Source organism: Kryptolebias marmoratus, linkage group LG16, assembly GCF_001649575.2.
Source record: "Kryptolebias marmoratus isolate JLee-2015 linkage group LG16, ASM164957v2, whole genome shotgun sequence".
In the NCBI taxonomy this organism is placed as follows: Eukaryota; Metazoa; Chordata; class Actinopteri; order Cyprinodontiformes; family Rivulidae; genus Kryptolebias; species Kryptolebias marmoratus.
Genome location: NC_051445.1, coordinates 12484784 through 12505385, shown reverse-complemented (window position 1 = coordinate 12505385; position 20602 = coordinate 12484784). Strand labels below are relative to the sequence as shown.

General features: G+C 46.9%; 3 protein-coding genes across 8 annotated transcripts; 2 read left to right on the top strand and 1 right to left on the bottom strand.

Annotated features, from left to right (window-relative positions):
• Positions 1-1749: 1749 nt before the first annotated feature.
• Positions 1750-5592, top strand: sgk2b (serum/glucocorticoid regulated kinase 2b). 2 transcript variants are annotated; one of them, XM_017425047.2, is made up of 12 exons: positions 1750-1960; positions 2313-2379; positions 2475-2544; positions 2678-2703; positions 3073-3130; positions 3234-3317; positions 3387-3518; positions 3668-3780; positions 4264-4483; positions 4576-4731; positions 4814-4903; positions 5004-5592. In XM_017425047.2, the coding sequence occupies exons 1-12, from the start codon at positions 1894-1896 to the stop codon at positions 5148-5150; spliced, it is 1230 nt and encodes a 409-aa protein (XP_017280536.1). In that variant the 5' UTR covers positions 1750-1893; the 3' UTR covers positions 5151-5592. The 2 variants fall into 2 exon arrangements, with proteins under 2 accessions (XP_017280536.1, XP_037836326.1); XM_037980398.1 differs by lacking the exons at positions 1750-1960; positions 2313-2379 and adding an exon at positions 2818-2899.
• Positions 5460-10260, bottom strand: LOC108241116 (transmembrane protein 244-like). Of its 2 annotated transcripts, none has more exons than XM_037980399.1 (6): positions 10131-10260; positions 6381-6466; positions 6221-6294; positions 6005-6130; positions 5870-5914; positions 5460-5789 (listed from the first exon to the last, which is right to left on the bottom strand). In XM_037980399.1, exons 2-6 carry the CDS (start codon positions 6410-6412, stop codon positions 5716-5718), a joined length of 351 nt encoding a protein of 116 aa, XP_037836327.1. In that variant the 5' UTR covers positions 6413-6466; positions 10131-10260; the 3' UTR covers positions 5460-5715. The 2 variants fall into 2 exon arrangements, with proteins under 2 accessions (XP_037836327.1, XP_017280539.1); XM_017425050.3 differs by lacking the exon at positions 10131-10260 and adding an exon at positions 7297-7889.
• On the top strand, positions 8259-18949 carry l3mbtl1b (L3MBTL histone methyl-lysine binding protein 1b). Of its 4 annotated transcripts, none has more exons than XM_017425045.3 (22): positions 8259-8420; positions 10148-10282; positions 10421-10616; positions 11541-11715; positions 11819-11948; positions 12036-12087; positions 12495-12589; positions 12685-12789; positions 12877-13012; positions 13109-13200; positions 13858-14009; positions 14104-14180; positions 14384-14469; positions 14721-14831; positions 14912-15026; positions 15131-15230; positions 16155-16349; positions 16567-16668; positions 16762-16820; positions 16904-17076; positions 17209-17271; positions 17821-18949. In XM_017425045.3, exons 2-22 carry the CDS (start codon positions 10157-10159, stop codon positions 17947-17949), a joined length of 2469 nt encoding a protein of 822 aa, XP_017280534.1. In that variant the 5' UTR covers positions 8259-8420; positions 10148-10156; the 3' UTR covers positions 17950-18949. The 4 variants fall into 4 exon arrangements, with proteins under 4 accessions (XP_017280534.1, XP_017280531.1, XP_017280533.1 ...); XM_017425042.3 differs by having other exon boundaries at positions 16762-16826; XM_017425044.3 differs by lacking the exon at positions 8259-8420 and adding an exon at positions 8515-9579 and having other exon boundaries at positions 16762-16826.
• Positions 18950-20602: the final 1653 nt, after the last annotated feature.

Genomic DNA, 20602 nt, shown 5'->3' with positions numbered 1-20602 from the left:
TTCGGGTTTAGGAGCCATTGTAATGTTTTATTTATTAGACCGATTAAGTAAACAAACCTACTAAAAATGAGAAAATTGATGAAAAAGCAGCCAAAGTCTAAATAAAAACCTTGGAAACCCTTAAGAACTCTAACCGTTGCCTGTTTTTTTTTATCTATGAACATGACTGCTCTCTATAACATCTTGGAAACTTTTTTGTTGTTGTTGCAAAAAGCTCACAGACCAAACCTACAACTCTATATTAATCACCTTATTTGTGAAACTAGAGCCACGTGCTTTCATCACATTATTTGTCATCACAGTATCAATATGTGCAACGCTGGTGGCGCAAAGGGCCGCTTAAATTGCAGGGAATGGCCCGGGATATTACATTTCCATGTGCCGTGCATTTCCTCTCCCCAAGCCAGCAATACATTGGACCAATCGGACGGACCGTCGCCGCCCCCGAGCCTCACACCAGATTTAGACGAAGTGCTGAAGAAATGCGTTCTGTCTTTTAACATGAAGCTGCATAAATCACATATGACCCAGCTTTCACGCGACACGTCCCGGTTGGCAGTCACCACAACGCGTCACAGCCATAAAACTAGGTCAGGAAAGATCTGAACCAGCCCCTGCCAATTCCTTAGACATCCCACGGCCACGACGTGTTACGACAAATGCTTGGAGTGCTGTCAGGAACTCACACTCGTAGTACATATACCGTGGCCCCAACGCAGACTATACTTAGATAGGTACATCAGAAAACCAGGAGCAGCATTTGTTTGCCTGGTCTGATGGGAAATTGAACTTAATTTTTGTTTGATACCTAAAAGTGACTCATATAATCTGTACATCCAGCTAAAAAAGTCACTTTATTTAAGTGGATGTATAGCTATCGGCATCGCCACCCCGTGACTTACAGTCAACCCTACCTATAATTGCTTTTTACTAGAATATTTGAAGAATATGTAATAATCTTTGGGTTTGTGCTACACTTTTTTATATTTTGGGGGGTTTGGTTGTGCGCTTGGTGTTGTTTGATATTGTCTTTTCGTAATAGTTTCCATCTTTTATGTCTTGTTGTATTTTTAGGGTAGCCGTTCATCCCTTCACTTGTTACCCATGACATGGTCTTTATATTGGAATTTGAGCATATGCAGAACTAATGAAATTTGTTTTTCAGCAATCCTTTAACAGTGTATGTGAACATGTGTGTCTGGCAGCCATCGGGAAGTGCTGCAGCACCGTCTGCACCCCTGCTTCTGCGCCATTAGCCGGAGCTGTGTTTTATTTGAAATATAGTTTATCATTTTACTTAACCCGTCTTAAGCCATGTCTGCACTTGAGTTCTCGCCATCATAATCATCATCATCATCACACAAACCGACATGAAAAAAAGGAGAGAACTTTGATTGACAGATGTTCTTGGTTACGTCACTGCGCACGCGGGCTGAGCTGGAGATCACCGGTTCCTTTTCGGCTCTTTTCCATTCGGTGTGCTGCATTCAGAGGTGCCGGGATAGTTCGATGACACACGCCGAGACACAACTTTGAGCTAATTTAAACCGTATAATAAACACGCTTTTCGAACCACATTTATACTATGCGTAATCCAGCGGCATGAATGAATGTCGAAAATACGAACAAAAGAACTTAAAGGGCGAGCACAACGCGTTTGATTTAGCCACGCGCCATAGTTGTAACATCTACGAGGCGACTTGAACGCAACCCCACAAGTTGTCTCGCGCGTCAACGGTTTTTAATTGAGCAGCAGGACAGTTGGAGTTTCACTCCGAGCAGCGACTCCGCTGCGGGCGCTTCATCAGACACCTGTCCACCTTTTTTGGGGTTTTCCCTCCGTTAAACTTTATTTTTTTTCTGAAAGCAAGCGAGTTTTCAGACTTCCTCCCGATGACTGTGACTCAAGAACAACCGATGACCTACGCGAAAATGAAGGGGATTGTAACATTTCTTTCAGGTAGGCCTCGAAAAAAAATGAAAATAAATAAAAATAACCTTTCAGTCTTAATCTAAATTTAATGCTAACCGAGTATTAGCTCAGTTCGTGATAAAAGGAAACGCACGAAACTAGCTGGACAATATAATAAAAGTGTATTTGAACACCACTTTTTAAACTGAAATGAGGGGTTTAACAAATTAAAGCAGGTAGAAAATGGCGTATTTTTTGAAGCTATATTGGTCTTTTGTTTTTAGAAAGTTAAAACCTCTCACTGTGACAGTACAGCAAGGTGCTGCCAGACATCTGGGGGGTAAATTCACCTCCTGAACTCTTATGTAACAGGACTAACACCCCCCACCTTCTCTTACAGCTCTGCTCAAGGGGAAAAAAGTTGGCTTCAGTCACCTCTTACACAAAGTTGTCTCCAGCCAGCAGCAGTAAGTTGGGTTTTTGTATATATACTTATATGACTTTTAATCTGTGCTCTTCCTGTACAAGCAAACCTGATCTGAACTTTGTGCTCTGTTTGAAGCCTGGACACTCAGAAACTTCTGCGGCGATCCACCAAGCTGAGAAGACAGAAGGAGGAGAAAGCTGTCTCGGTGAGTTCGGGTTCAGGACTCAGGACTTGGGACTCGGGCAGGTCTTTCTCAGGGCTGTCCGCCGTTCGTTGACGCGAGGGGAAACCTAATCCCTGTGTCCTTTTTTTGTCTTTTTCCCACCCCACCCCTCCAGAGCTCAGCGGACACAGAAGCCTCGCAGTAAGTCGTTTCCTTTCACACCTCGCCCGGATTGGTGTTTTCTTGACGATAGAAAAAAACCCCAAAAGGTTTTTCCTTTACGTCACAGAGCGACCCTTTTTTGTTTTGTGTCAGTCTATTGAGACAGTGATGGGGGTAGGAGGTCCATGGGAGGGTCCCTCGAGCTGGTTCCTAACTTTATGAACCCACGGCGCAGGTTGTGGTATTAGTTTTAAAGTATATCATTAATTACAAGAACTTCCAACAAACACAGGGTTATTTTACTGCCACTGTATGGCTTTATAAACGTTACTCATCTTTAATAACTCATTCATAAACATTTCTATACAGGATTAATTAATAATCACGAGTTTCTGTTATTTTGACCAGGATGAAGCCTTCAGACTTCGAGTATCTCAAAGTTATTGGCAAAGGAAGCTTCGGAAAGGTGACGCTTACTTTTTATACATTTCTACATTTTGTCTATTTAAAAAAAAAAAAAGATTCCTGTTTAAATTAAGTTAAATGAAAGTTAAATGAAACGACGGCAGGTGCTGCTGGCAAGACACAGGAAACAAGGAGGCTACTACGCAGTTAAAGTCCTACAGAAGCAGACGATCATCATGAGGAGAGAGGTTTGTTCTCCTGATTGGTTGTTTGTTTGTTTTGTTTTTCTGTCTGACTGAGTCCTGTGTCTTCTGCAGCAGAGGCACGTCATGGCTGAAAGGAGCGTGCTGCTGAAGGGACTAGAACACCCATTCCTGGTTGGACTCCATTTTTCTTTCCAGACGCCGAACACGCTCTACTTCGTCCTGGACTACGTTAACGGAGGAGAGGTGTGTGTGTGTGTGTGTGTGTGTGTGTGTGTTTTCACGTTTAGGTAAAACTCGGGTTTAAACCGGGATGTTTTAGCGAAGCTTTCAGCAAACGCTCCATGTTGTTGCTTCATTTTTAATTCTGAAATTCAACGTCTTTTTCCCCTCAGCTGTTCTACCACCTGCAGAGAGACGGGTCGTTTCCAGAACCCAGGGCTGCTTTCTATGCCGCGGAGATGGCCGCAGCTTTGGGTTACCTTCACTCTCGAAACATTGTTTACAGGTACATAAACCCGAAGACGCACCAGCTCAGACAGCGGAGCCTCCATTTCTAGTCTCTCCTGGCTCTTTTTGTGTGTAATTCACGCAGGTTCTGTGTGCCTCGCTCGCTCATGCAGACTAATCAGGGTGAAGGGCAGCTCCTCGGAGCCCCCGTTTCTTTCAGCGTGATTAAAAAATAAAGATAGGAAACCACAAAAAAAAATGGCTTATATAAGCTCACACAGACCAGGAATAGGCAACCTTGGTCCTCGAGGGCCACCGTCCTGCAGGTTTTCCTTGTTTCTCTGCTCCAACACACCTGATTTAAATCAGTGTGTCATTAACAGGCTTCTGCAGAACATGGAGAGGTGATTTAACCACTGAATCAGGTGTGTTGGAGCAGGGAAACAAGGAAAACATGGAGGACGGTGGCCCTCGAGGACCAGGATTGCCCACCTCTGCTGTAGACAGAAACCAAACTTTCGTCTCCCGTGTTTCTGCGCAGAGACCTGAAACCAGAAAACATCCTGCTGGACGCCGACGGCCACGTGATGCTGACAGACTTCGGGCTCTGTAAAGAAGATGTGGCCATTGGTGGGATCATGTACACCATCTGCGGCACCCCGGAGTACCTTGCTCCGGAGGTTCTTCAGGGCCACCCGTACAGCTCAGCCGTAGACTGGTGGGGACTCGGCGTTGTGCTGTTCGAGATGCTCTGCGGACTGGTGAGTGTAGCTGTAGCTTCTTTATCTCACATCCTTCCTGTTTTGCGTCCCCACGCCTCACTCCCGTCTCTCCTCGTCCGCTCCTTCCCCAGCCTCCGTTCTTCAGCCATAGCAAGGCAGAAATGTTCGAGAACATCCTCGGCGCCGCCCTGCGGCTGCCCGACGGGCTTTCCGAAAGCGCCCGGTCGCTGTTACGGGGCCTGCTGGAAAGGGACATCTCCAAACGCCTCGGGCGCCATCGCGACGCTGTAAGTACCACCCGCAGAGGAAGGTGGCAGCGGCGCGCGCGTAAAGAGACGCTGACGGCGTTCGTTTTGGTTGTGTTGTCAGGAGGAGCTGCAGGAGCATCCCTTCTTCGCCGCCATCAACTGGAACGACCTCCAAGCCAGGAAGATTGAACCCCCATTCATCCCAAAAGTGGTACGAATGAATCAGCAAACAGCCGACAACACTTTACTCTTTTTACTGAAGCGCTCACACTGTCTCCTCTTCCTCCTCCTCCTCCTCCTCCTCCTTCCAGACCGGGCCTTGTGACGTCAGCTACATCGACCCGGAGTTCACGCTGCAGCCGGTTCCTGCCTTTGTGAGCGAGCGAGGCCAGGCGGCTGCGGCCGGCGAAGCCTTTCCTGGGTTCTCCTTCATGAAACCAGCAGAGCCAGCTGCATAATGAAACGGTCTGGGATCCCGTTTCTTTAAATATTTATTCTCATGTTATATATTATTAAACGTAAGTCTATTTTTTTTGTTTTTTCAGTACCCGAACAGAATATTTAAACCCTGACACTGCAGCGGGTTTCATTAGGTGCATCTGATGAAATTATACTTTATTTTTTAAATTTTTACTGTCACAACTTTTATATAGAAACGTCAGGTCGTTGCTGTAGAAGTCCTTGTTTTAACTTATTGTCTGTGTAGCAATAAACGCTGAGCCAGATGTGGTTTTGTTTTTAAAGCTCTGCATTTTTTATTTTGAAGACACGTATTTTTGTTTCGCACAGTTAACAACACATTCCTGTCTTAACATCAGTCCAGATGTGATCCCATCTCTTTGTACGCAGAATACGACAAGCATCGTCTTGTGGCGTTTACATAAACACAGACTTGACCCAGCTCTGACTTTGTGGTTATTCCTCCCGTTATCCCCGGTTGGTTTCCGCTCTCCGACTCCTTTTTCGCCTCGCTTTAAGATTTACCTAAAACCCGTTTTTTTTTTTTCGTCAGCTGAAGGGCGGCTAGCTCTGCTCGCTTTGGCACATGAAGTAAGCGATCAGCTGACCATTGCAAATCATCAGAAACAAGCCGCTACCTGTGGATTTAAAAAAAAAATAGAATTAAAACCCTAAAATGATCCCATGCAGGTGAAACTCGTTGGCGGAGCTCTCTCACCTAAAGCCAGCCACCACTGCCACACCAGGGGGAACTCCAGCATCACTGCGGAGACGAAGAGAAATGGGAACAAGAACACGTTATTGCACAACAGCTGTGGTTGCGGGGGGGGGCGGCGATCAGGTTCCCACTCACCCAGGCTGGTGATGATCACGTGCAGAAGTGTGACGGTGAGCGCATAGTCCCAAACCTGCCTCTTCACCACCGCGGCGAACAGGATGCCGCTGCAGAAGTAGGTGAGCTCCAAGGAGATCAGGTTGACTGGAGAAGACAGGAGACAAAAAAAAAACATGCCGTCGCTATGAGGCTTGCGCTCAGAGCTGCGGCGGTCACTTCGGTGCGTGCGCTCACCCAGGTACTCTGAGTTGGACTCGGCGGGCTCCGTCTCGAAGTCGAACAGGATCAGTCCGTCGAAGTGGTCCAACCTAAACGAGAGGCTTTGATGAGCGCAGGGGGGGGAGTAGACGTTGAGGTTTTTTTTAAATCAGTTTGAACCAACGAGAACTAGTACCTGAAGGCGCCGAAGCAGACGCTCCCGATCATGTAGAAGAGGGAGTAAAATATGACCAGACACAGCAGCAGGTTGAGCAGAACCGTCTGTGGAACGACAGGCGGAGAGAGACGCTCGTTATCTGCAAGAGCCCACCTGTCAGCGCCTCATACAAAAGTATTCACCCCCCCTCCTCGGTATCCTTCCTTCTTAAAAAATGATTTAGTTGCCGCACAACCTGGAGCCACTTAATAATAATAATATAATCCGCACGTTCGCCTGTCGTAACGGCGTCCAGAATCACCCTTAAGCTGAGCAGGAGATGACACCTGCCTGAGACGAGGATGTGAAGTGTAAATCAAAAAAAAAAAAAAAGCGGAAACAGACCGGGTGAGGAGGGCGGTTCCTTTGAACACTTCAAGCTTAGAGCTGGACTTTTATGGAAATCGTAACCAGGAGGTGCTGTGGTCAGATGAGACTGAACTTGTCTGAGGCAAACCTGCCACCTGCTCACCCCCTGCAGCAAAGCACGGTGGTGGCAGCATCATGCCCCGAAAGATGGGGAACACATCGTCTTAGGAACATATCCGGTGGCCGAAGGGGGTCAGAGCTCAGACCTGAACCCTGCCGAGAGTCTCGTGGCACTCAGGCGACATCCACCATTCAGGCGGCTAAGTTCACCTGAAGAGACCTGCAGGCACAGTTCCTACACCAATACAACAGTGAGCTTATTAAGGAGGGGGTGAATACTTTCACAGCCCACCCTCTCTGTGCCAGAAGCTGAGCTGCCAGGCTTTTAAAGCCGACCGGTCTGCTGCTGGACCGTAAAGGAGGACATTTGCGCATCATATTAAACAGGACATAAAGCGGTCCTGGTCGTCCGCTCCTGATTGGCTCGTCTTGTCGATAAACTGCGGCGGATCTCGGCACCCCTTACCTTCGAGTCGCCTTTGAATGCCATCTCATGGTCACGCTCGTTTGCAAACAAAACAAAAAAATAAAAACAAAAACGATGCAGGTCGCGGTGAGCAGCAAGGCAGCTCGAAAAAAAAGAAAAACCCGTTAATCCTGCGGAACCTGCGTGCTCACATCGACCCCTGGCGGCGGAGGACGCGAACAGCCGCCGCTGCTGTTATTTATTTATTTATTTAATTTTTTTAAACACCCGACGTGAACTCGTTTCACCTCGTTTCACGAGTCTTTGTTGACAAGAAAGGAGCTCGGTGGAGAACGACACACTAACGTTAAATTTACTTTTGGTCAAACGAAGTTACTGTCGCTCGTATTTATCACATCCGGCGGTGCCTTGCCTGAATATTCCGGGGAGAAATCCGCCCAATGTGGGAGGGAATACTGCAGCAATTCAAACGCCTGCAGATAATATAACTTCATTAAAAGGCGAATAAAATGAGATGTCGCGTCTCAGCGCGAAAATATAACACCAGAAATCAAAAAATGAACAAAAAATGAAATGCAGCGCATTGATTCGTCAACAAGGTAAAGCCACTCATGGCTTCTTATAAATGGAGGAGAAAAAACTGGAAATAAAAAAATGGCACTTTATATATATGTGTGTGTGTGTGTTTCTTGATTTAACTGAAAGCTCCACGGCGAAGACAACGAGGCACGTCGACGCGAAACACCTATTTACGACCTACGATACCGCTGGAAACGGACCGTTGGGAGCTCGGAACGCTCCTCAACGGTTAATGGAGACGCTGCGCTCCATTCATGCACACCACAGGGCAGTTTATGAGCTGTTTTCTTTTTCTTTCTTTCTTTCTCTTTTTTTGTTGGGGTGGGGGAGGTCAAAGGGGAAACACGAGCCCAGCAGAACCCGAGTACCGTCCGGTAAAATCGCAACCGAACCGACTTTCTGCTGGGTCTCGAGCGCACGCAGGCCCGGCACCAACCGCCGCCGGCGAACTGAACTTTTTTTTTTCTTCTTCTTCTTCTTCTTCTTTCCTCCCGGAGACCCAAACTTGTCAGGCAGCAAAGCGCGTCTTGCGCGCATGCGCACCGATCTACCCAGCTCTAAATAAGAGTTAAAACAGAAACGAGGTGAGTTCCACAATTTCTCACATTACTGCCGTTAGTGCTCGTTTGTTCTCGTCGGCTTTAGGGCGAAAAAAAAAAAAAAATCCCCATCTTTGTCGCTTCAATTAGTGGTTTTCTTTTAACATGTATTATTGTTTCCACTATGACTGGGAACGGCGAGAATAAATCGTTTTTTCTCGTTTCTTTTAAGTTTCTATTGAAGAAAACACTTAAAACGCAACTGCGTTAAAGCTCCTAACAGCAGCGCGGTGTCGTTCGGGTCTCGCCAATGTCCTGGGGAAAAATCAGCGTTCTGCGAACGCGTTTTCCTCTTGTTATTAACCGGTAAACTTATTTATTACAGCTCGTCCCTAGCTTGGCTGCATCCAGCCACAATGCTAGCCGCGGCTAGCTGTGTAGCACCGCTCCGTTCATTCGTACGGAGCGGGGTGTTGTGTCGAACAAACACACCCCTGCCGTGGAAAGCAGCCTCCTGACAAGGAGGCACGTTTCCAGGCACTTTCCGCGGACAAAACGCGTTGTTTACGGGGAGGCGGGCGACCGCGGGACCTGTTCGTCACTTTAGACTTTCCCTTAATTTATCTGCAAAATAAGAAAAACAAGTGCCCCCCCGAAAGACGCCTCCCTCGAGGACGGGGGGTACCTTTTTCGGCACAACACCGGCGCTAGCTGAGCTGACGGTTAGCTTAAAAAAAAAAGAAAACCGTAGCAACCCGGGCTGACATTCCGTGACAAGGAGGGGGGAAGGAAAGTGAATTAAAACGAGCGGAGTGAATGAAAACACTCAGTCAGAAAATGACACGACAAGGGTCCGGCTTTGTTCGAGCCGTGGCGACGTTGCGCAGTTTGTTCAGACCCGTAACTTTAGTAATTAACATAGTTTAAACGTGTTGGTGGCCTCTTCCCCGAGCTCCGCCATTTTGTATGAGGCGAATGCTAATCATGGGCGCTCTAACGTACACTTTTATTTATGGTCGGGATAAAACCGAGGCGTCCGGCGCAAAGTCGAACTTAAACCCGAGACCCTCCGGGGCGGGCTGCTGCTCACTTTGCGCACGGTGGGCACCACTGTCCACGCAGGAAATGTGACCTTAATTCAGCACTGGGGAGATGCGTCAGGACTAAAGCGTTTTATCGCAACAAAAGAGGTTTCAAAACGCCCGTAAGTTTGGCCAGTCAGTGCAGAAAACAATGTTCCCCCCGGACACCGACACACAAACAGCCCTCTCGCTCGCAAGCAGCCTGGCAAGCTGTCGTTTTCGGTAGATACGGTTAAAACAAGGAAAAGACGAACTTCTGCGGTTTACTCGGAGTTGGGACGCGTTTTCTCCCGCCTGTCGGTGGTATTGGTGAATGTTCACCCCGGCGAGGTCGTTTGTTTGCGTGTTTTCCCGTTATTCGGCCGGCAAAACATTATTATTATTGAGTGTTTTGTCTGAAATCGAAGTGCACGGTGTACCCTGCGAGCCGGCGCGCGGCCGCCACCTGCTGGTGATGTAGCGCACTGCAGGTAGAAACATAAAATGTGATTTATTTATTTTTATATACATTCAACACAACCGTGGTAAACAACGAAAGACTGTAGTATATGATTGTTCCATCTTTGGTGTACTATAAAGTGCAAAGGGTTTATATTTTGCTGATAATAATCTAGATTGTTGAGTCTTTTCCTGTCAGGCTCATTGAATTTGAAATGGTTCTGTATTTATTTACCTTTAACTTTCTTTCAGGTTGGTCATATGAGCAGAGTGGGAATGACTGACACTCCACCGAATGATGGACCCTCCCAGGGAGCTGAGTTTGACATGATAGGTGCTCTGGACTGGAAGGATGGTATCGCCACGCTGCCAGGAAGCGATATTAAGGTACAGGTTTGTTTTTCTCTCTCCTCTCGTCTTCGAATCTGTATCCGGATAAAACAAAAAAAAGATCATGTTATGGTTGGTTATTCCATAACGGTTTCGTACACGTCTGCTTCTTCTCTCCCCTCCGTTTTGTTTCAGTTCCGTATGACAGAGTTTGGGATTCTTGAGATTGTAACAGACCTAGAGGTCAAAGGGCAACAGGCAGAGCCTAACTGTGGGACCTTGAACCCGGTGTCGTCTCACACTCCCACCCCTCCGCCGGAGGGGCAGTCACAGGCGGGCGCAGCAGCTCCTCCAGCCAATCAGAGCAAGCCGGGGTCGTCTCAAGCGAAAGGTACGACTGCCAGCGTTAACATTGTTGTTCTTAAAAAGTGCCGTTTTACTTTTTTTTTAACCTCTTGGTGCTGTGCGTTTTATTGCCCGCTGGTAAAGACAAAAACAGAAAAACACGTGTTAATGACAGAAATAATTACAAATGTGGAGAGTAGAGCAAGTAAAGACAGCAGCAGAGGGAGGAAATGAGCCTATAGCAGCAGCTGAACTAAGGGAGAGCTCAGGAAACCCAAACCAGCCCGAACTATAGGATTGATCAAGAAGAAAGTCTTAAAAGCAGACAGGGTGTCAGCCTCACAGACAGAAACAGGAAGTTGGTTCCACAAGAGAGGAGCCTGAGAACTGAAAGCTCCGCCTCCTGATCTACTTTTAGAAACTCTAGGAACCACAAGTAAACCTGCAGCCTGAGAGCAAAGTGCTCTGTTAGGAAAATATGAAACAAAAAGATCTTTAATATAAGACGGAGCCTGGTTGTGGAGAGGTTTGGATGTCAGGTCTGAATCAGACCGGGAGCCGACAGAGAGGAGTTAAAATCTCTGCTTCTGACTCTCATCAGAACTCTGGCTGCAGCGTTTCAGATCAGCTGAAGACTTTTTAGAGTCTTTTTGAACACTCAGATAATAAAGAACCACAACAGTCCAGGCTAGACGTGATAAATGCACAGACTGCATGAACGTCTGCAGCTGATTCACCTCTGGAGTCAGTCCAGTTCAAGATGGTGGCCACAACTAATCAACATTAGCTGACACAAATAAACAGATATCGAGTTAATGAACTAAAGCACGAGATGCAGCGTAACGTTATGGTTGAGGTTTAACTAAAACGGCTCCGTCTGACACGAACGGCGGCGGGTGATATGCGTTCCTTCAAAGAATGCTGGACCTTTTGATCTTTTAACTTTATTTTTTTATTTTTATTTTTGTAGAGGACGGCATGAAAATGGATGTCGGTCCTGCCGGTGCCGAGGTGAGTTCCAGCGCAGACGCGGGTCCGAACGGGGAGTTGTCGTGCTGCCGCTCCTGCGGCGGCCGAGTTCCCAGGGACGCTTTGCTACAAGGCAAGTTCTGCAGCCCCGCCTGCGCTCAGCCTTCCAGCGGCAGGTAAAAAAACCAAAAAAACAAAACGTAAACGCGCTCACCATTACTCTCCCCATCGGGTGGTGGATTTGATGTTTTCTGTGTCCATTTCGTTAAAAAAACAAAGATCATCTCCGGCGGAGGCGCGGGACAGTCAGGCCGCGGACGGTGAGCGGCTGGGGAAGCGTGTGCGCAAAAAGAGGAAGATCTACATGGATTCTGGCGACGAAGAGGAGGACAACCAGGAGGAGCCAGAGGTGAGCAGAACGCCATCGACCTTTTTTCTTTTATAACATTCTGCGGGTGTACAGCTCCACAGTGACGTCAGTTCTCCCCTTCTCCAGGAAAAAGCGAAGACTATCAAAGGCAGGAGAGGAGCCAAAGTCACCAAGCCTGGTAGGTTGGAGACGGGAGGGATGGAGACATGTTTAAAATTACAAAATAAAAGCCTGGCTTTTATTTATGAGCTGAAAGTTAAAGCACGTCTGAAAGCGTTGGAGTTTCTTTTCTGATTGTCCTGCTGTGAATTTAAAGATCAGGGGTGGAGCTAAAATGTCAGATTTAGTTCTTTTTTATTATTATTATTGTTGTGTTTTAGTTTTAAATTAAATTAGAATATTTTAAACAGTTTTCTGAACTTTGATTCTAAAAGTGACAGACTGCAGGGATAAAAAACCGGTTCGCTGAATGTTACGAGCCTAAATGATTAAAGACCCGGCTTTCCCTGGAGGATTGCACATCGCCCGCCGCCCTGACGGGGGGCGGGTTGTAACGTGTCGCCCCTTTTTTGTTTCGCTCCTCAGTGGCGCCGCCCCCCAGTAAGAAACGGGCGTGGAGCTGGCCCGCTTACCTGGAAGAGGAGCGAGCCGTCGCTGCACCGGTGAAGCTGTTCAAAGAGGTCCGAATGCCGCTCAGCCGCCGTTCTTTTCTTCTTCTTTTCTTTTTGACCCTGAATGGTTGATTTATCCGAACGTTGTGCGTTTTGTCCCGCAGCACCAGTCGTTCCCTCAGAGCAGGAACAGCTTCAAGGTCGGCATGAAGCTGGAGGGTCTGGACCCGTCCCACCCGTCTCTCTTCTGCGTCCTCACCGTCGCAGAGGTACGAGCACCGCCAACCCCCCCCCCCTTTTTTTTTTCTTTTTTTAAATTTATGAGGTGTTTCGCTCACCTGCACGTCCTCTCTCAGATCCAAGGTTACCGAGTCAGGCTGCACTTCGACGGCTACCCCGAGTGCTACGACTTCTGGGCCAACGCCGACTCGTGGGACCTGAAACCAGCCGGCTGGTGCGAGAAGAACGGACACAAGTTGTTGCTGCCCAAAGGTGCGTGGCATTTCCCAGACCCGCGGCGGCTCGGGGGGGTTCAGTTTTAGAAGGTCCCGACTGTGAGACGCGAGGACTCGGTTTGTCTCGTTGCAGGTTGTAAGGACGGGGAGTTCAACTGGAGCACGTACGTGAAGAACTGCAGGGGCCAGCTGGCCCCGAAACACCTCTTCAAGAGCCTGAACACCGTGAGTCCTGAGCAAACCGAGGATCTGATTCTGCTTTTTATCTTCTGTACAAAACATTCGGCTCGTTCAGGAAAAGGCTGCTGCGACTTTTATACTCTTCAGCTTTATTTACAAATATTTTCTGCATTCAGATCTTTCAAAAACATCGTTCTTTTTGAAATCTGCTTCAGCTACCTGCTCTGTTTTTGTCTTTTGGTGCTACTTTTAGCTACCATTCTGCTACTTTTAGCTAGTTTTTTAGTACTTTTAGCTTGAGTATGCTTTTTGATACTTTGAGTTTTTGGCTTTGTTTTATCTACTTTTAGTTTTTTGTGAGCCTTTTGTTACTTTTAGCTTTTAGCCAGCATGTTGCTATTTTTAGCTTCTAGCTAGCCTTTTGGTACTTTAAGCCTCTGGTTAGCTTTTTGCTAATTTTAGCTGTTAGATAAACGTTTGCTGCCTTTAGCTTCTAACTAGCCTATTGATACTTTTAACTTTCAACTAACTATTTGCTGTTTTAGCGAGTGTTTTTTGCTACTTTTAGCTAACACTTTTAGGTAGCATTTTGCTAGTTTAACGGCTAGTTTAACCTTTTTTTTTCCAGTCCTTCAGCTCATTTCTCCGAACGTCTTCAGGGATTTTGCGGCCGACGGTGTGTTTGTTTTTGTTTGTTTTCAGTCCGTGACTCCGTCTGGATTCAGAGCAGGGATGAAGCTCGAAGCGGCCGACAGGAAAAGCCCTTCGACGGTCTGCGTGGCGACGATAGCCGCTGTCGTCGACAACCGCCTGCTGATTCATTTCGACAACTGGGACGACACGCACGATTATTGGTGAGAACCCGACATTTAAAAACAACTCCAAATTAGCCGAACATTTTCCTCGCTCTGCCTGTCAAAGCTGACGCCGCTGTCTGAACGTGTGAAGGTGCGATGCCAGCAGCCCGTACATCCATCCTGTGGGTTTCTGTGAAGAAGTTGCCCTGACTTTGACAACTCCCCCCGGTAAGACACCAAACGCTTTATTTATAAAAGACTTCCTCGATTACTCTCCAACTTTATCAGAGATAAACGGAGACGAAGGTTTACGACGTTCTTCCAGCGTCTCTTTAGTTTTTAACCCTTACGTTGGTGTCTTGTAAAGTATTTATGGCATTTCCAGGGTGACAAGTATTCGATTTTTTTAAAATTAATTTTCTTCTCCACAGAGTACAAGGAGCCCAAGAATTTCTCCTGGGAGAGATACCTGGAGGAGACGGGGAGCCAGGCTGCTCCGGCGCGAGCTTTCAAACCGGTACGGTTTACCGTGTCTATATTTCTGAGTTCACTCGACTTTATTTGAGTTATTATTCGTCTTCTTGAGTTGGGACCACCATTACTTCAGCTCGGTGTTAGATACAAAGGAAAACAGCTTTTTTTTTTTTTTCTGCACTGAAATTAAATCAGTATATCACCCAGCAGGACACAACAGTCTACTCTACACGAGACATTTGGGATTATTTAATTTCCTTTTTTTAATTCTGTGTATCTTCTTCTTATCCGCAGCGACCTCTCCATGGTTTCCAGATGGGGATGAAGGTGGAAGCCGTGGATAAGAGGAACCCCATGCTCATCCGGGTCGCCACCGTAGTGGACACAGAAGACCACCGGCTGAAGGTGAAGCGATGTTTTCACTCGCTCCCGTGCCGAACGTTTGTTCATTTTTCCCTGTTTCTTCCCCCCTCTTCTTCGTGTAGATTCACTTTGACGGCTGGAGTTCGGAGTACGACTACTGGGTGGAGACGGACTGCCCGGATCTGCACCCGGTTGGGTGGTGTCAGAAAACTGGGCATCCTTTGCAACATCCCAACAGTGAGACGCTCCTTCTGATTCTCTCGTGCTGCTGTTTTTTATTTATTTTGTTCAGGTTGTGAGCCCGACGCCGGCTCGACGCTCCTCTTGTGTGTTTGTTTCAGGCGCCGGCGAGTCGCTGGCCGCCCCGGGACAAGGGTGTCCCACCCCAGGGTGCAACGGCGTCGGACACATCAGAGGACCTCGCTACGGGACGCACTACACGTCAGTTCCCCCTCAGACGCTTCTTTTCGGAGGACTTGTGCCGGTTTTATTTTTTATTCACGTGCCTTTTTTCACCTTTCAGCGGCGCGCGGGTGACAGTGTTTTTGTCTGCGTTTGTTGGTCTGTAGTGTTAGCAAAATATCTCATGAACCGGTGGACAGATTTTAATGAAGCGCCGTCTTTCGGAGTCGACCAAATTAAAGATGGTTGCACAAAAACGGCTAAAACGCAGCCAATTTTGCAGATACGGAGCTCAAGTTTGGGGTGGTAGTAGCTGAGAGTCGCACACTTTGTGCATTAAACCTTATTATTAACTGCTAGCAAAATATTTTAGGAGCCACTGGGATTATTTTAGTGAAACTTTCACAAAGTAATCATCGGATGGAAGTCTACGACTCGTTAAGTTTTGGGGTTAATCCAGTTAAAGATGGCCGCCACAGCTAATCGACCTTTGCCAGCGTAAAAATGGCGATAACTCAGTTTAACCCTGTCAGTTTTCTTTCCTCCTTTTGAGAGATTTGGTTTCAGGCTTTTAGCAAACTGAGCTGTTTCTCTCTGTCAGAAACAACAAGCTGGGATCTAAAGCTCGTCCACGAAATCCCAGTTTGTCGTGTTTCTACGTCTGAATTTGACGTTTCCGGTGTTTCTGCTGTTTCAGTGTTTATATTCGGATCACTCGAGGCGGCTGTCCTCCTGTTTGATCACGGCTTCGTAATGGAGCCAAAAACAGGACCGGAGACTCTGTGTTCTCAAATGTCATTTATATTTGTGTGGGTGGGTGGCGATCTAAATGTGTTGCTGCGTGTGTGTGGGAGCCTGGGTGATAATGCCTCCTCTTTTTTTTTTTTTTTCTTGCTGCAGCCGGTTTAGACGCACGTTATCAGGAATCGTAAAGTGAATTTGGGTTCTCCTTCCTGTGTGCAGTCAGGTGAGCTGTCCGTACTCGGAGGTGAACCTGAACAAGGAGGGCCTGGTGCCCGACCGCCTCAGCGGGGAGCGGCCTCTCGCCCTCGGCGGGCTTCAGCCGCGGGGGCGCCGGCCCGACCCTCACCCGAACAGCGCGCCTCAGACCAACTCGGCTCCGATGCCGCCCGAAGGAGCTGTGGATTCCCAGAGCAGGTTTTTTTTTTTTAAAAAAAAAATAACAAGCTCATCAACAATCATATTTCGTATTCAGCTTACTGAATGATCCACACCTTTTTTTTTTCTTTTTAAAACCTCACCTCCAAAGTTTGTTACACGGCTCCTCATTCACACAAACATCATCCGTGCAGCGCCTTTCTGTTATATATTTATAAAGGACTCATACCTGAAAGGCTACTATCTGTGTTGCTAGGAAACCAGCGTTGGGGGAAGCTGAGCAGCCGGGATGCAACAACCAGCCGGAGCCACTGGGCGGAGCCAACGAGCAAAGCCAGAACGGAGCGAGGCCCAAACGGTACCACGGTTCTCACCGAGCCGAGCCGAGCCGAGGAGCTCAGGGTCAGAAAATAACTCCTAACTTTTATTTTTTCTTCTTTTTCTCCTTCAGGATGGCTCCGGCTCCCAAATACTTAAAAATGCACTACGTGAAGGAGGAGATCAGTGATGGTAAATGTGAGTGGGCGCGGTGGGTGTGACGGTTGAACGCGCCACGCGCCGTCGCTGATTCCTCTCCTCCTCCTCTTCCTCAGCTTCTCCAGAAACCATCTCCCTCCAGCAGGCCCTCCACGAGTCGGTGTTCTCACCGGGCGTCTCCGCCTCGCCTCCTCACAGAGTGGCTCTGTGCTGGGACAAACACTGCCAGCTGCTGCCCGAGGTCCTGGGGCTGACCGCCAAGCGGGTGGCCACCTGGAGCGCTGAAGAGGTCCGGCATGCCGCGCTCCTCAGTTCGCTCGTTCAACAGGAAGCTGCTCAGATAGACCGCATGAATAATTCAGGCAGCTCCGCCTCGGACGTTCCCGTTTGTTGAACTGCTGTTTCTGTTTCTGTTCGCCAGGTGGCCGGCTTCGTCAAAGGGCTCCCCGGATGTAAAGAGCACGCTGCGACTTTTAAAACGGAGGTCAGCACTTCATATCGCCCGCCGCTGACGCCCGGATTATTATTTTGTTTTTTAGCTCTTGGCCAGCTTTTACTTTGAAATGAACCACGCTCTTTCCTCCGGCGACCATCACTCGTCACTTAAATGTCTGATTAAACAACCTGCGATGGAAAAACCTCACGTAGTAAAACAACGGAGCAATCGGGAGTAATTTTCCTGACGGTTTGGAACGTCAGACCTGAGTGCGAATTGTGTTAGGAGTTGCAGTCGTACAAGCAGTCAGCTCTATTTTTTTTAGTTTAACTGCAGCTGTTTGTCGTTTGTCTGCAAACTTCTCACATTTTCACAAGGATTGCAGAAACTTTAATGCCATTTAGGAAAAAAAAAAGCGATGCTTTAGCGTTAATAAAACCGATCGCATGCATTATCAGGCTTAAAAATCCCAGGAAAACTCTCCGTTAAACTTATTCAGGCTTACAGGCTGAGTGTAAATGAATGCCTCCTGTATAACCACTGATGCACCAAAATCGAAACGTGTTTTTAAAACAAACTCCTCTGATTTCTCTCCAGCAAATAGACGGCGAGGCCTTCCTCCTGCTCACCCAGGCGGACATCGTTAAGATCCTGTCCATCAAGTTAGGACCCGCTCTGAAGATCTACAACTCCATCCTCATGCTGAAGAACGCCGACGAAGAGTAAAAAAAAAACTAAAGGCCTGACTCCACGAGGTCTCCCCCCCCCGGCCTCTCGGGTCCCTTCGGCTCCGACTCGGTCGCCACTCGGCTTTGGACCTTTTTGGTGAAATCAGCCGCGGAGGGAGAAACGGCAGAAGACATTCAGCGCTGCTCAAGGTTTTGATGAAAACATGAAGATTTCCAAATTTGTTTGCTTACTAAAATATATATATATTAAAAAAACAAACAAACTACAGGCACCTTTGAGGCTTCCTGACGTTGTACAGTGTACAAATTGGATTTAAAGAGACGCTGCTGGAGCTCCGAGCAGAAGGAACAAGATACCTTTTAGCTGGGATTATTACACCTATTGTTTTTTGTTTTTCATTTTTTTAATAAAGCCGCAAAATACAATCGATAGGTGGTGAGAGGTTTTTAAAATGTGAAGCCCTCGGCGGGGCGGCTCAAAGAGCAACAAAGCCTGATTTTTAGATTTAGAGCCGGCTGAAAACTGGATGCTAAAAGCAGCGAATTTGTGCAAAATGTGATAAAGCGAGGATGTTTTTTTTTTTTCTTGTTGGAGGATTGTTTTGTGACGAGCCGGGCCGATCGAGGATGCTTAAGATGGATAAAAAGGCTTTGTTTTTTTTTTTGTTTTGTTTATCTAACAACCAATGAATGTTAAACAACTCGAAGTTGTTCTGTTTATATCCACCTCCTCGGTTTGACCTCTCCAGTGTAAATAGTCCACAGCTGCAGGAGTTTACCATTCGCTTCGTTATGCAAAGACCTTCTCGTCCGTCTGTATGGGAAGGACGCCATCGCAGCCGCCTGGTTGAGACTAATCGATTTTTAATAGATGCTGGGGGGAAATGTTTGTAAATACGCCTGTTCTGCAGCGACTGTTTATATGCAAACGGCTCTTATTTATGTATTGTAAATTATGGGACGACGGCTCGCTGTTCTGGGCTCCGAGGTCGCTGCGGCTGTTTGATGGACTGTGAAAATAAACGAGACGCACACCACCTCGCTCTCCTTATTTAGCCCCCCGGGTAGGCCGCCTAAAACCCACTTCAGGAACATTTTACCTCATTTTAATGTTTTTTTTTTAAAGTTTGTTGCATTAAACACTGAAGTTATTTAGTGTTTATCTAATGGCTACACTTTAAGAGGAATTAGAGAATTATTTAATCATTTTTGAACAGTTTTGAATCAAATATTTTAGTTTTTTTTCCGGTAGTTTTCACAACATTGCAGTTCTTTTTGACAGGACTCAACAAGCTGCTAATTTGATAAACGTTTTCTGGATTATATTGATCCAACTGAATCTGTACATCATTTAAAAAGGAAAACAAACAGATTTTGTTCCAAGCTTTAGTTAAAACTCACCAGACGGATCCGTTTTAATGATGAGAGCTGCGGCGCGACTTCACCTGAAAATGACGTCGCCAAGCCGTAAACGTGGCTCCGGTTCTCCTGAAATCGTCCCTCCGCGCAGCTGGGTTTCAGCCCCCCAAACCCAGAACCACTGAGTGTCGCCCACATGTGGCCCACATGTGGACCAGACGCAGGCTCTCCCTCAAACCAGTACTCTGTGTGGGCCACATCTGGCTCATATAAGCTGAAACGTGCAAAACTACCTTACTTTGTAAAAAAAAAAAAAAAAAAAAAAAAGGAAAAAATTAAAGCTCACAAACAAATAGCCCAATGGCGTACGTGTGTGTCTATTGGCTTAACATCTGGCCCATGTGACATTTGTTGACCCACATCTGGCTCGTATTGTAGGTAAGAGTCATAAAAGGCGACGACTGCCTGAACGAGGACCCGCAGTCTAAGGAGACGTCAAATTTTTAAATTTCACTCCATCAGAGGCGTTAATCTGTCAGAACCGCTCCACTCAGGGAGTCGGGGGCAGATTTTCAGACTTCCAGGACACGAAGATTTTTTTTTTTTTTAAACTTATTTTCTTATTTTTCAAAGAGGTTTTGCTTCTCATTTGTGGAGCTTCCTCGATTTGAAGTGGAAAACGTGGCGTTTCCGGTTTTAAAACTGGTGAGTTGCTCCATTTTTCTCTTTTTTTTGTTGTTGTTTGAGCGAGCTGAACTCACATGCAAATCACTCTCCCTTCCGTCCCTTCCAAAGGGTTGTTGGGATCTATGTTGGCTTGCAAAAAAACAAAAAAACTGGGACATCAAAAACCAGAATGAGTTCAGCTCGGATAAACAAACTTTCCACTTTGAATTGAGAAGCAAAAACAAACAAAAAACTGGAAAGAATTTAATGAAGCTCTCGGAGTAATCGCCAGGTGTGCAACTGCAACTGAGCAACTTTTGAAGTCAATCCAATTCAAGATGGCCGCCACAACAAACAGGGAAAGCGCTCCAGAGAGATCAGAAGCAGGTTGTAATGAGCGCTCGGGTGCAGGTGGAGGGTTCGGGGTCATTCTGGGTAAACAACACAGAGTTTTATTATTATCTTTTTAAAGTTAATAAGAAATTTTACAGAGAACATAATTTGCAGTCGAGTGAGGGATTGGTTTTTAAAAATTTTTTTTAATTTTTCGCTGCCCTCCTCTTTATGTTTTATGCATTCAGGAGAGCGCCCTGAAAGGGACTTTGTCAAAAAAAAAGCCTCGCTGGCTGGTGACTGCGGAGAATAAATAACTGGGCTCACCGTGG